The following is a 13,121-nucleotide window of genomic DNA, read 5'->3' on the forward strand; positions in this document are numbered from 1 at the left end:
CGCGGCATGTGGGATCTTCCCGGACCGGGGCACGAACCCGTGTCCCCTGCATCGGCAGGTGGACTCTCAACCACTGCGCCACCAGGGAAGCCCCAATATACTGTTATTTTTTTATTGAAGTGTTGATTTACAATGTTGTGTTAATTACTGTACAGCAAAGTGATTCAGTTATACACACGCATAAATACATTTGTGTTTTTCTTTTTGCTCAAATGAGCAGATACATGTGTATTTTATTTCCCCATCTTTCTTAACATAAAAAATGTCATGCTGTAGATAACTCTCTTGCACTTTGCTTTTTGCTCATTAATATATCCTAGAAATTACATCAGTTCACAGAGATCATCATGTGTTTTTCCTGTCACAGTTGTGTGGTACTCCATTGTGTGGATGTACCATATTCTCTATTTTTTTTTTTTTTTTTGCGGTACGTGGGCCTCTCACTGTTGTGGCCTCTCCCGTTGCGGAGCACAGGCTCCGGACGCGCAGGCTCAGCGGCCATGGCTTACGGGCCTAGCCGCTCCGCGGCATGTGGGATCTTCCCGGACCGGGGCACGAACCCGTGTCCCCTGCATTGGCAGGAGGACTCTCAACCACTCTCAGCCACCAGGGAAGCCCCATATTCCCTATGTTTGGTAATTTGGGTTGTTTCCAGTATTTTGCAATCACAGTGCTGTAATGAATAACCTAGTGTATGTGTTTTTGCACTTTTGGAGGTCCATCCTCAGGATGAATTCTTAGAAGTGAAATGGATAGGTCAAAAAGTAGGTGTGTATGTAGATTTGTTAGCAATTGCAAAATTCCCTTCTGTAAGAGTCCTACCAGTTGGCATTCTCATCAGCAGTAGATGAGTTCTGTTTCCCCACAGCCTCACAAACTGGGTGTGGTATTATGCTTTCTCAGTTTTGCTAATCTAATAGATGAGAAATAGAATTTTAAAAATTGTATCATTATAGTTTTGATTTGCATATTTCTTTACCATGGAACTGTGTTATTTTTGAATCATACAATATTTTTTCATAGACGAAACTGCAAAGGAAATCCGAATTGCTTGGTTGGGATTGGTGAGCACATTTGGTTAGGAGAAATAGATGAAAATAGTTTTCATAACATTGACGACCCCAACTGTGAGAGGAGAAAAAAGGTAAGCCCTCATTTTTTAAGAGATTTCTATATGGCATTCTTGTGTGTTTTATTTTGTTATGATCAGAAACCATTACTGATTTCAGGTAACCTAAGCAGCTTTAAGATCAGTAGTGGAATTTAAGACTCTAAACCACTTGAATTGGAACAGTTCTTAATGGTATGCTTTAAAACAGGTAGCTATGTAATCCAGTAAGCCTTTAAATAATAGTTTTAGTTCAATGCTGATTCTGTGTTTGCTTTAACGTCGCATGTTTTATTTTGAGCTCTTTTTAAGTCTCTTTAAAGGAGGTGGTAAATCCAGGGAACAAGCTCCCGTAATGATATTACTTTGCTTTCTTGGGCTTGTAGTTTTACATATTATACATACAACAGAAGTTTTACCTTTTTTTTAATGGTAATACACATTAATACTTTCTAACGATAAAGGCTGGCGTTTACAAAATAGTCACCTGTATAGGTATTTTCTCTCTTAAAAAGAATGATTCTCTGTAAGTTCAGGAATTCTCAGCCTTATCTTTGGAAAAAATTGGAACTAACTCCCTCCATCCCCCCATCTCCCAGATCTATAGGATAAAAAGGAACTTTTCTGGAAGTTTCACTCTGTCATTCTACTGAATGCTGGGCTCTTAGGAATATAGCAAATGAAAAACCTATGTACACATGTTTAAAATTGATGTTTCCTAGAGCCAACTGTTCTCTAAGCTTAGATTTAAGTGGCTGGAGAAGACTAGAGATACTGTCCTAAGTCTTTCCCACTCCCATAGTCAACCCAAATGGGGCTTTCATGATAATTATGCCCTAACCTTTCCTGAGAGAGGCTCACAGGGTTTAGTGGTTGAGGCAGTTTAACACATTTTTAATCAAATTAAAAAAATACTTCTCATAATTTTTTTATTTAAGGGGAAACTGGTTTTATAATTGTAAATTTTGTGTTTTTGTAGAACTCATTTGTGGGCCTCACTAACCTTGGAGCTACTTGTTATGTCAACACATTTCTTCAAGTGTGGTTTCTTAACCTGGAGCTTCGGCAGGCGCTCTACTTATGTCCAAGCACCTGTAGTGACTACATGATGGGAGATGGTATTCAAGAAGAGAAAGGTGAGTGGGGATGGGTATGGGGAGGGCTTACTGCTGAGCTTATTGCTAGCTAGACCACTTTGAACCAATCATATAGAGGAAACTTCAACTACAGTTTCCCTCTGTAATACACTGATTGCAGTCCATTAAATTCTAGTGATTGAGAGAAATCAGTCAGTAAAGCAGACAAGGTTACTCTTTTGCCTAGTTTGAGAGACTTAATAAATAAACACTTCAGTGTACCCACAGCCTTTTGTCTTGATTCCCTAATAGGCTGATTTACAAAATACCCTCTAAAATTAAGATTAAATTAACCAGCCTTGGCAAAGCAAGCTACTAATATGTGACTACACTCATTGCAAATTTAGAAATCAGTTTCAAACTGTTCTAGTGGAATTATTTAGTTTTTTAATGCATAATATGTGGATTGTTATTCCTAATTGATATTTCTATTTAGAGATTATTCTCTTTGAGATGGAACTTCCATGGAATGACCAGCTTTTTCTTCTTCTCAAAGCTGGGGTATAGAGGGAAGTGAGTATAAGATTACACAGGTCTAGGAGCTCCAGGTTGGAAACCTTTGACTCTTGTTCTCATTTGTAAATCCTGTGCTGTCTTTTATGTGATCTGATTTGGGCACACAGCTCATGTCTTTGGCTCTGAGAGAGAAAAGATAGGGTTCCTAAGCCCCACATCTTCCTTCTTGCTGCTCTTTAGATAATGGTAATACTTTTGGTACTTGTTAACAGTTCAAAACAGTGCTTAAAAATTCTTAAGTTTGTTTCCCCAAAGCTTTATTCCTATAGTTCTGAATATTTAAATCTAGATTAATAGTATAGAAGGTATTGATATTTAAAGAATTAGTGTTATGTAAAGGATGAGTAATGGGAAATGGATCATTTTTAAGTTTTAGCATTGTTTTTGCTGAAGTATAAATTTACCAATGAGAAGATAGCTAAATAACAAGTGGAAACTAAAAGTCTATTTTGTAAAATGATGTACTATGGCCGCCTTTGGGTATTGTGGTTTTAATATGTATCTTCAAGAGATGTGTTTTTTGTTTTGTTTTGTTTTTTAAATTTCTAAACACTTAGATTTTACTATTTCACCAAAGTCCTTAACCTTCTTCTCGGATAAGAGTGTGCATTTCTGGTGCTGTTAGCAGACACAGTGCAGTGTAGTGAGAAGGGTTTGTGTTGGAAATGATGGGACTTGAGTTCTAGTCCCAGCTCCGCCACTCCCTTATTTTACAGATAGGAAAACCAGCAGAGGATAAGTTATTTAAGATCTCATGTAGTATCTAACCTGTAAAATAAGAAAGTTGGAGTAGCTACAAACTTACTTGAAGGGCTTTTAACATCCTGTAAAGCCCCTGCACCCCAGGAAGTAAGATTTTTATCTTTATTTTACAAATGAACTATTGACTTCCTTGTCATAATTGGTGAGTCACAATTGGTAGTAAAGAGATAAACCATTCAGACCAATCAGGAGACATACTACACAACGATTTGAACTGACAAAAAATTATTAATAGGAAATTAGAGTAATAGGGGAATTGGTTAGTAAGAATTAAAGAGGACTTGAAAAAACACAGATATAGCAGATAGGGGAGCAGCCACTACCCCAAGGGCTGAGAAAGAATACAGAAGGAGGAGTCCCACACCCCCACTGACCAGGCCTGAGAGCCAGACCTCACTGGAGAAAGCACTGCCTGCCCGAGCTCACTGGATGGCCCAGAAGGTGCTGAGATGCCTCAGTGGGTTTCCTTGCTGGAAACTGTCCTCAGGGAGGTACTGGACCTTGGAATCTCTTGCAGAGAGTGTCCAGGAGGTCATTCACAGGGTGGTCATTCAGGAGGAAATGCCTCACAAGAGGCATCCCACTGAAGCTACCAGAGGAGGTGCCGGGAGAAGCTGCTGGCCACTGCTGGCTGAGGGAGCCCGCAGAGCCTGGTGAGACACACAGTGGAGCCCTGGAGCGCTCTCTACTGACAAGACTCAACTTTACACTAGCTGGCAAAGGAGGAATCTTTGCAGAGCTCATCTCTGTTAGCACAGAGCAAGCAAAGAAGGGTGGATTTGGAGCTGAGAGGCAATTAATCCATAACTGGCACAGAAGAGAATACACAAATCTTTTAGGGCTCTTGAGATTCATGCTTCCTATTTGCATACCTTCTCTGAACTCACTAAAACTTGAAACTAAATTTTAAGATTTTTAACAGTAACTTGTTATATTGTTCATTCAAGTTTGAATCAGTGTGCTTGAGATTGCTGTCATTTGCTCTGTTTGTGGCAAGTTCACATTAATGAGATTATATTAAAGTATTTGGCCATTTAATGCAAATAGTAAATATAATGTATGGTTTTTATTACTGGATTGGATGTTTCGGTGTGATTTGACACTCTAGAAGCCATAGTCATGATTGCTATTGTTGTTGTACCATATGTGTAGCCTCTTGGCCTTTAGGGGATGCATATAGACTGCCATGGCTGCCTCATGACTTCCAAAAGATGTGATTACTGATTTCTTTTAAAGTTTTAAAATTATTAATAAAAGATTATTATAGTTTGGATATAAGGGTGTTTAATTATAATTATGTTCTCATGTGAAGAGGAGTACATATTTTTAAAAAGTAGCAGTTTTTAAAAGAACAAACATTTCTTTAATAGATTATGAGCCTCAAACAATTTGTGAGCATCTCCAGTACTTATTTGCCTTGTTGCAAAACAGTAATAGGCGATACATTGATCCATCGGGATTTGTTAAAGCTTTGGGCTTGGACACAGGGCAGCAGCAGGTAAGAACCTTTTATTTTTTTAAATATAAAAAGCATTCCTTACAATCTTTATAGAAAGAAATGAAGAAATTTTTTAAAATAAATTTTTTTCTATTTTATTTACTGTTCAGTATATTATACATTTTCCTTGATCTCTTTTCTGAAAATCCATATGTGGGCACAAACTGATCCAGCATAGCTCTAGTCCTTGTTCCAAAATGCTAAGTTCAAAGTACAGAGTTTCTGGGTTATTTTAGTTATTACTATTTGTAACAGAAATTGAAAAGCAAGGTATGATTTTTTTTTTTCTTTTTATTAACCCAAACCTGTATTGTAGGATGCCCAAGAATTTTCAAAGCTCTTTATGTCTCTTTTGGAAGATACTTTGTCTAAACAAAAGAATCCCGATGTGAGGAACATTGTGCAACAGCAGTTCTGTGGGGAATATGCTTATGTAACTGTGTAAGTGTGTTTCCACTTTTTCATCATACATTTTATTCTAAGGCAGTTGCTTCTGTGTCTTCTAGTTCACTTCCAGGTTATGGATTTAGTGGCCTATCATGGGACCTGAAGTATTTATAGTAATACCTTTCCATGGGAACATGTAAACAACTGACTAGATAATTACAGTTGAACCCATCCAGGTGTTGGGAGCTGTGTCTGGTTGAGCTCTTGCTGTTTATTTCATGGCTGTGGTCTGGGCTGAAAGCGTGAGATTGGAGCCTGCTGGAGTGCTAAAAGTAAAACAACTCTTAAACTTTTTCCTAAGCATAAAATGCATGACCTCATCAATCACTTTGTTTTTATTTTTTGAATATACATAGTGTAGATAATTTCTATGACAGAATTAAGGTAATAAATGCTTCTTTGTGTATTTCCAGGATGTAGTACAGTAGAACGTTATTGCTTTTCCCGCTCTGATCTTAATTTTATCATTCTGCTTTATTATAGGTGCAATCAGTGTGGCAGAGAATCTAAGCTTTTATCAAAGTTTTATGAACTGGAGTTAAATATCCAAGGCCACAAACAGTTAACAGATTGTATCTCAGAATTTTTGAAGGTATTCAGATTTTGGCGTATATGTTGTTTCTGCTCATTAACACTATTCTGAATGTCTTTGATTTTATGAATAAATTCATTATTTCAACATTTTCTACATATGAGTGTCTCTGTTTATGTAATGATGTAGAAGAAACTTTGTAAATTATAAAGTATTGAAGTAGGCTGCATTTAAAATAATTTTTGACTATTTCAGTTTATTTTATATGTAGAGTTATGTATGTGCAAAAACTCGTGTGATTGGGGTGTAACAGAGTAAGAAAATGTAAGTGATGTTACCATAAGGTTAATTTACTTTTTCATTTAATGAGAACTAGAAAGTGTTGAATGCAAATATTTTTTTACATCAAATATGGCCATTCTTCAGCCTCTCCACTCCATATCTGTGTGTGTGTGTGTGTGTGTGTGTGTGTGTGTGTGTGTGTGTTTATTTCGGCCACACCAGGTGGCATGCGGGATCTTAGTTCCCCAACCAGGGATTGAACCCATGCACCATGAATTGGGAGCGCGGATCCTTAACCACTGGACAGCCAGGGAAGTCCCTCTTTGTATATTTAGATTTATGCAGAGACAGGGAAATGGTTCCCCTTTGTTCGGAGTGGAAAAATTGCTAAGAGGCAGCCTTTGTTATCATGTAGGAACAGACACATAGCATGGTATTGATAGGTGTGCTTATTATATAGCTTCCTTTCTTGAAATAATTTTGTACTTTTCCTCCTCCTTTAGCACAACCATTAGCGTGCTTGAAGTTCTCATTTATTGGGTTCATTCAGCTAAATATTGAGTGCTTACGTGTTCAGGCAGTGTTTCAGCTGTTGGGAATAACCATATGGAACAAAACAGACATTTTTGCCTTTAAGAAGCTTATAGTGATAGTGGTATGGGGACCAGTGACGGACAATAAAATAAATGGAAGTAAAACATCTAGTGTGTCAACTGTAATAAGGGCTATGGAGAAAACTAAAGCAGGGAAGGGGCATGGAGAATGTGGAGTGTGATTGGAAGTGGAGTAGTGAGTCATCCAAGAACTGGGGAGAAGAGTGTCTGGGGCAGATGAAATAGCAAGTGTAGAGCATGAGACAAGAATGTGCCTGGTGGTTTGAGGAGTAGCAGGGAGGTCAGTGTGGTTGAAACATAGGGAGGATGATAGAAGATGACATTGTGGATGTAACTAAGGACCATATCAGACAGGGCCTGGTAGACCTTTGTTGGAAATCTGACTCTGAGTGAGATGAGATACCATGTAGGGCTGTATGCGTAGGAGTGATGTAATCTGTTTCAACAGGATAACTCTGGTTGCTGTCTTGAGAATAGGCTGATGGTGGGGCAAGGGCAGACAGAAGGAGTTAGTTGATGGTGGCTTGGACAAAGGGTTAGCTGGAGAGGTGATAATCAGTGTTTGGATTTTTCAAAGTAGAGCTGATAAAATTGTAGATTGGATATGGAGAAAAAGAGAGGAGTCAGGGATTACTAAGGTTTTGTCCTGAGCAACTGGAAGAATAAAGTTGGCATAACTAAGATGTGAAGGAGTGTGGGAAGAGCAGGTTTGGCAGAGGAATTAGGAATTTGCAGTGGGCCATGTTAGGTTTGATAGGTATAGTTCAGGGGAGAAGTCCGGGCTTGATCAAATCACCAAGGGCATGAGAGAGACGAAGACCAAGGACTGAACCCTGGGGCATTCAAACATTAAGAGATCAGAGAGACAGGGGAGCAGCTAGTCAAAGATGCTGAGGGGGATGTGAGTTGAGTAAATAGGTGAGTGTGGCTTCCTGGATCAAATGAATAAAGTGTTGGTACTAGTATTGTATTACTGTATTTATTGTCTTGTAGTGTAATCTGTATCAAAAGCTGTTATAGAAACATAAAGGAAGTTGAGGTCTATCCCAATGGAACTTTTTCTGTAAACCTACAGCATTGGAAACGCCTCATAGAGTAACTATGTGGTTTCCTTTACTCCTAGAACTACCTGTTATATCTGTGGGAAAGAACTAACTGTAAGACAGAGCTGCCAAGTAAACTGTGAAAAACCTAACAGTCAAACTTTTTTTTTTTGTCTTAGATATTGGCATATCCCAACAATCTGTACTGTTGTAGGGTGTGATAGCTTAGGAATGAGTATGATTTGAACTTAATACAATTTTAGAGGGTGTCAAAGTCAGAACCAGGCAGATCCATCTCCTGACCTAAACATGGTCCTACAGTAAATTGCTTGAGGAAACTGGATCCCAAAGGTTACAGGTGGGGAATTTTGAAGTGTGTCCGTATTCCATTGGCGATCAAAGAAGCCCCACTAAAAGAATTGTGGACTGACTGACATGACAGCTGTGGATTGAGCAAAACTTCTTTTTGAAAGGGCTATCTTATCTTGAAGATTATGACTTTGGAGATTATCACTAAAATAATCACTAAGGTGATTGGCAGTGGAAAGAATCAGAACATGTGGAATTCCTTAAAAATTTATTGACTTAAATAATTTTGCCTACGTTACACATAATAAAAAAAAACCCTGGGCTTCCCTGGTGGCGCAGTGGTTGGGAGTCCGCCTGCCGATGCGGGGGGTGCGGGTTCGTGCCCCGGTCCGGGGGAATCCCGCGTGCTGCCGAGCGGCTGGGCCGGTGGGCCATGGCAACGGGAGAGGCCGCAGCGGTGAGAGGCCCGCGTACCGCAAAACAAACAAACAAACGAAAAACCCTTTACACTTTGTGCAGAAAGTCAGCATTAAAAAAAAAAAGAAACATAAAGGAAAAATTTAAAAAGAAACCACCATTAGCTCTAACATTGCGTTTTTCTGCACTCTTAGTTTTGTGTCATGAATGTGGTTCAGTAACTTTAACTGTTTGTGTGTTTGAAATTTGTATATATAATTTCATATTCATTGCCCAGATGTAGTTTCCGCCCATTTTCACTGTTTTAAAATTAATTTTGCCGCATCAAAGTACCTATGATTTTATTTATTTATTTATTTATTTATTTATTTATTTTTGGCTGCGTTGGGTCTTCGTTGCTGCGCGCGGGCTTTCTCTAGTTGCGGTGAGCAGGGGCTACTCTTCGTTGCGGTGCGCGGGCACGGGCTTCTTATTGCGGTGGCTTCTCTTGTTGCAGAGCACGGGCTCTAGGTGCACAGGCTTCAGTAGTTGTGGCTCGCGCGTTCTAGCGCGCAGGCTCAGTAGTTGTGGCGCACAGGCTTAGTTGCTCCACGGCATGTGAGATCTTCCCAGACCAGGGCTCGAACCCGTGTTCCCTACATTGGCAGGCGGATTCTTAACCACTGTGCCACCAGGGAAGCCTCTTATGATTTATTTTCGAAACCTACTTCCTTACAATTCCCAGAATTGGGATTATCAGGAGAAAAGATCTAAAGCCAAGTATTTTTAAAATCATACATTTTGGAAAGAGAAACATCAGTTTTAAATCATTGTATACAAATTAATAATGTCACTGCTAAGCTAATACCATCTTATGTGTCCTTCATTATTTATAATAAGTTGATCTTAAAGAGCTTGAATAGAAGCTATTAACTAAAATGAAATTATAATTTGCATCGTAGGGTTGATCACTTAATAAAAGCTTTTTTTTAAAATTTTTAAACTAATGTGTCTTATTCCTGATCAGGAAGAAAAATTAGAAGGAGACAATCGATACTTTTGTGAAAACTGTCAAAGCAAACAGAATGCAACAAGGAAGATCCGACTCCTTAGTCTTCCTTGTACTCTGAACTTACAGCTAATGCGTTTTGTCTTTGACAGGTAAATATGTGCATGTCGTAGTGTTTGTTGCTCATTGTGGACTAGTATGTACAGATTTTACCATAGATAAGATAGTAAAATGCTTATAATTTGAAAGTCAAGATTTGGGGATGAAAGTTACAGCCTGTCATAATTAAGAACTAGAAAAATAGAGAATCCTTATTTTTTAATCTGAAAAATTATTAAAAACTGCCAAGCAAAAGCAGACGTTTAGGTAGGAACTGAATTTCCTTGACATTCTGTATTATTGTATAAGGGACTCGAGTAAATTTTCTACTCACTACAGTACGTCCCCCATTCCCATGGAGATAGATCAGGCAATTTTTTTTCGCATGTGCATTTCTTCTGTAAAGCAGGAACATGTATGGTTTCCTTTGTAATAAAATTAAAACTTCTGGAAATGTACTGTTTGGAATTAGCACTTTAAATTCATACCTTTTAGGTTGTTGATTATTTATTGCCCAATTCTAAAACAGTATTATGTTTTGAGCAAGATTGCTAAATGAAATCTACCTAGCTGCTATCCAGTTTATTAAAATAACCAGTAGAGCTTATACAGTGTTTTATGGTTGTTTTAAATATAAATATAATTAGCTTTCTTCTTGGTTAGGCAAACTGGACATAAGAAAAAGCTGAATACCTACATTGGCTTCTCAGAAATTTTGGATATGGAGCCTTATGTGGAACACAAAGGTAATATTTTTACCAAGCAGTGATAATTATAATGCTCAGAGACGAACTTGTGATCTACTTGTGTTGAGTACAGAGTAGCATTTTACTACTAAATTTTATTTGCTAATCTTTGAGAACAAAGGCATATTAGGTGAGCCGATATGTTACTTTCATTTTCTATGAGTGAGTACATAACAAAGATTAGATGGTTCATGGATGTATATTGGGGTTGGCCAAAATGTTCGTTCACGGGAAAACCCGAACAAACTTTTTGGTCAACCCAGTATATAATTAATGGTATAAAAGAATAAAAAATGAAAAATACTTCGCTGTTCCTGTACTCAAGGCTTGTTACCTTAGCCTCAATACCATATCTGTAATTCCTCGTAAAATTAAGGGTCTCCAAGCTGCCTCCATTCACGTTTTTAAAAAACATTTTATCAAAAACATTAGATGGCCTAGTTCCAATATTTATGCTATAATTATATATATGACCACTGATAAGTTGTAGGATGTTACGACAGAGTCTCTAATAACTTACTCTTCTTTTTCTTTTGGTAGTCTTCATCTTACCAAACAGGATGATTCTTGTTAGAGAAAAGAAACATCTTGCCCTTTGTTTTTCCTGCCCTTACTGGACAGACCATTTTACTTCTCTTTTAAGATTGACCTTAATGTTTGTGAAATTTTTAATACAGAAATTATATCATAAACTCTGTCTCCATAAAAGGGTTCTGGTGGCAGCTTATAAATGGAAGCAAGCCATAAAATAACACCTTCAACAGAAATGATTGGGGAGGTTGGGGGAAGTGATGTGGTGAATATTTAAGCCTTAAAATGTATGGTGCTCTCTAATCAGTACTGGAGTTTAAAATTTACACCTGTGGAAGAAGGAAAGTACTGTAGACACTGCTGCTGGACTTTGTTACTATTATATTTGGCTGAATGAATAAACTTAGCAGTAGTTCACTTTACATAGTAGTTTGCTTCCTGCCTCCTTTGTTTAGGTAATTATTTGAAATTAGAAAAGCCTGATGGCTTAGTGGTTTCTCGGGGTCAGAAACTTAGGAGATGTAAAAGTATTCCTTTCCTTTTTTTTTTTTTTTGGGGGGTGCGCCGTGTGGCTTGCAGGATCTTAGTTCCCCGACCAGGGATTGAACCCCAGGCCACTGCAGGGAAAGCATCCAGTCCTAACCCTGGACCGCCAGGGAATTCCCAAACTATTCTTTTCCTTGACTCCAGTGTATGATTTTGAATAGTTCTTATTGTTATTCAATTTATTATATATTTGTCCAATTTATACTGTAAAGAAAACCTTTGACCATAATAGGTCAAAAAAGCTGTATATATAATTTTAGTATGTTGGATTACTAAGTAATTTTTAATTAGAGAAATAAAAATTCTTATTTTAGAATTGTTAGCTATGACTGGTAAAATTAATCCAGTAGTTTGTAGTTATAGACCTGTTCATACCCTTTTATAATGTTTGTTATACAAATGTATTACCCCATATAGGTAGAATACTAGAAACTAACTTGTTGTAATTGCACAGGGTTCATTCTAGATAATTAGGAAAATTCAGAAAGCATAAAGAAGAGTTATAAATAAGAGCCACTTGTAATTCTGTCACCCAGATAACCAGTATTTATATTTTCCTAAATTCTTATTCATGTGTGTCTGTCTACACACACATATCCACAAAGTGCAAAAGATAGATCTGAAAGATGATCTATTTTTTAAAGGAGAATTCATTTGCTTCTTTAAATAGTGAACCTGCAGATACACAGAGATATGTAGACAGAGGGATTCTCATACCTTGAACATTTAGCAGCTTACCCTCTAACTCAACTCCTGCCATATTTCTTGAGGATTTTAATATCCCTGTAGACCATTTTAAGAGTCTGAATAAAATTCATAGAATTTTAGAAGAAGCCAATTACATTTAAAGATTTTTGTTGATGTGGATCATTTTTGAAGTCTTTATTGAATTTGTTACAATATTGCTTGTTTTATGTTTCGGTTCCTTGGCCACGAGGCACGTGGGGTCTTAGCTCCCCACCAAGGATCGAACCCGCACCTGCACCCCCTGCATTGGAAGGCGAAGTCTTAACCACTGGACTGCCAGGGAAGTCCCAGAAACCAATTACATTTAAATGTAGTTATCAAAATACTGAGACAAATTGTAATACAGTAATATAGGTGCAAACCAAAGAACAGGTTCCAGTGGCCAAAACCACTGTAATTCTTAAGTTGATGAGTATAATAAATCAATAAGTATAAAATCAGGTTATCTGCAACAATGGTAATGTGATAATGAAAACCGTGATGTCTATTGATAATAGAGTCACAGTTACTGCTAACACTTCTGTGGGTTATTGTCTTCATTAATAATTTAGGGAATACTACTAAGTACCACTGTTGTAGACAGTCTTCAGCTGACCTCATTAACAACTTCTCTCCTTCAGTGATTTTGTCTTTCACTCTGCCTCAGTCCTCCTGAGGGTCATAAGCTACCTTGTTCTTCCATAGTTTAAATTTCATACATCTTATTCCATCCTATTTTTCCTCCTCTTCTTAAAATTATAAAATGTAACACATTCATCGAAGTTAAAATACAAAAATGTATGGCTCAGAGAATTATCACA

At 37.6% G+C, this 13,121-nt stretch overlaps 1 protein-coding gene and 1 non-coding gene across 5 annotated transcripts in view; both read left to right on the plus strand.

Moving 5' to 3' along the window:
* Positions 1 to 13,121, plus strand: part of USP48 (ubiquitin specific peptidase 48) — a 69,427-nt gene that overhangs the window by 10,426 nt on the left and 45,880 nt on the right. For 3 of the 4 annotated variants that reach the window (XM_024125291.3, XM_007111796.4, XM_028487762.2), the window contains exons 2-8: positions 1,024 to 1,144; positions 2,088 to 2,244; positions 4,893 to 5,020; positions 5,337 to 5,461; positions 5,951 to 6,059; positions 9,671 to 9,804; positions 10,415 to 10,497. In XM_024125291.3, coding sequence (XP_023981059.1) covers positions 1,024 to 1,144; positions 2,088 to 2,244; positions 4,893 to 5,020; positions 5,337 to 5,461; positions 5,951 to 6,059; positions 9,671 to 9,804; positions 10,415 to 10,497 — 857 coding nt within the window. Of the gene's footprint in view, positions 1 to 1,023; positions 1,145 to 2,087; positions 2,245 to 2,680; positions 2,758 to 4,892; positions 5,021 to 5,336; positions 5,462 to 5,950; positions 6,060 to 9,670; positions 9,805 to 10,414; positions 10,498 to 13,121 lie in introns of those variants that run through there. The other variant, XM_028487763.2, reaches the window with a different exon arrangement.
* Positions 7,929 to 8,059, plus strand: LOC112065364 (small nucleolar RNA SNORA18). The gene has a single exon (XR_002891991.1). It is a non-coding gene; the product is annotated as a small nucleolar RNA SNORA18 (small nucleolar RNA).

The sequence above is a fragment of the Physeter macrocephalus genome, chromosome 3, assembly GCF_002837175.3.
Source record: "Physeter macrocephalus isolate SW-GA chromosome 3, ASM283717v5, whole genome shotgun sequence".
Taxonomy (NCBI): Eukaryota; Metazoa; Chordata; class Mammalia; order Artiodactyla; family Physeteridae; genus Physeter; species Physeter macrocephalus.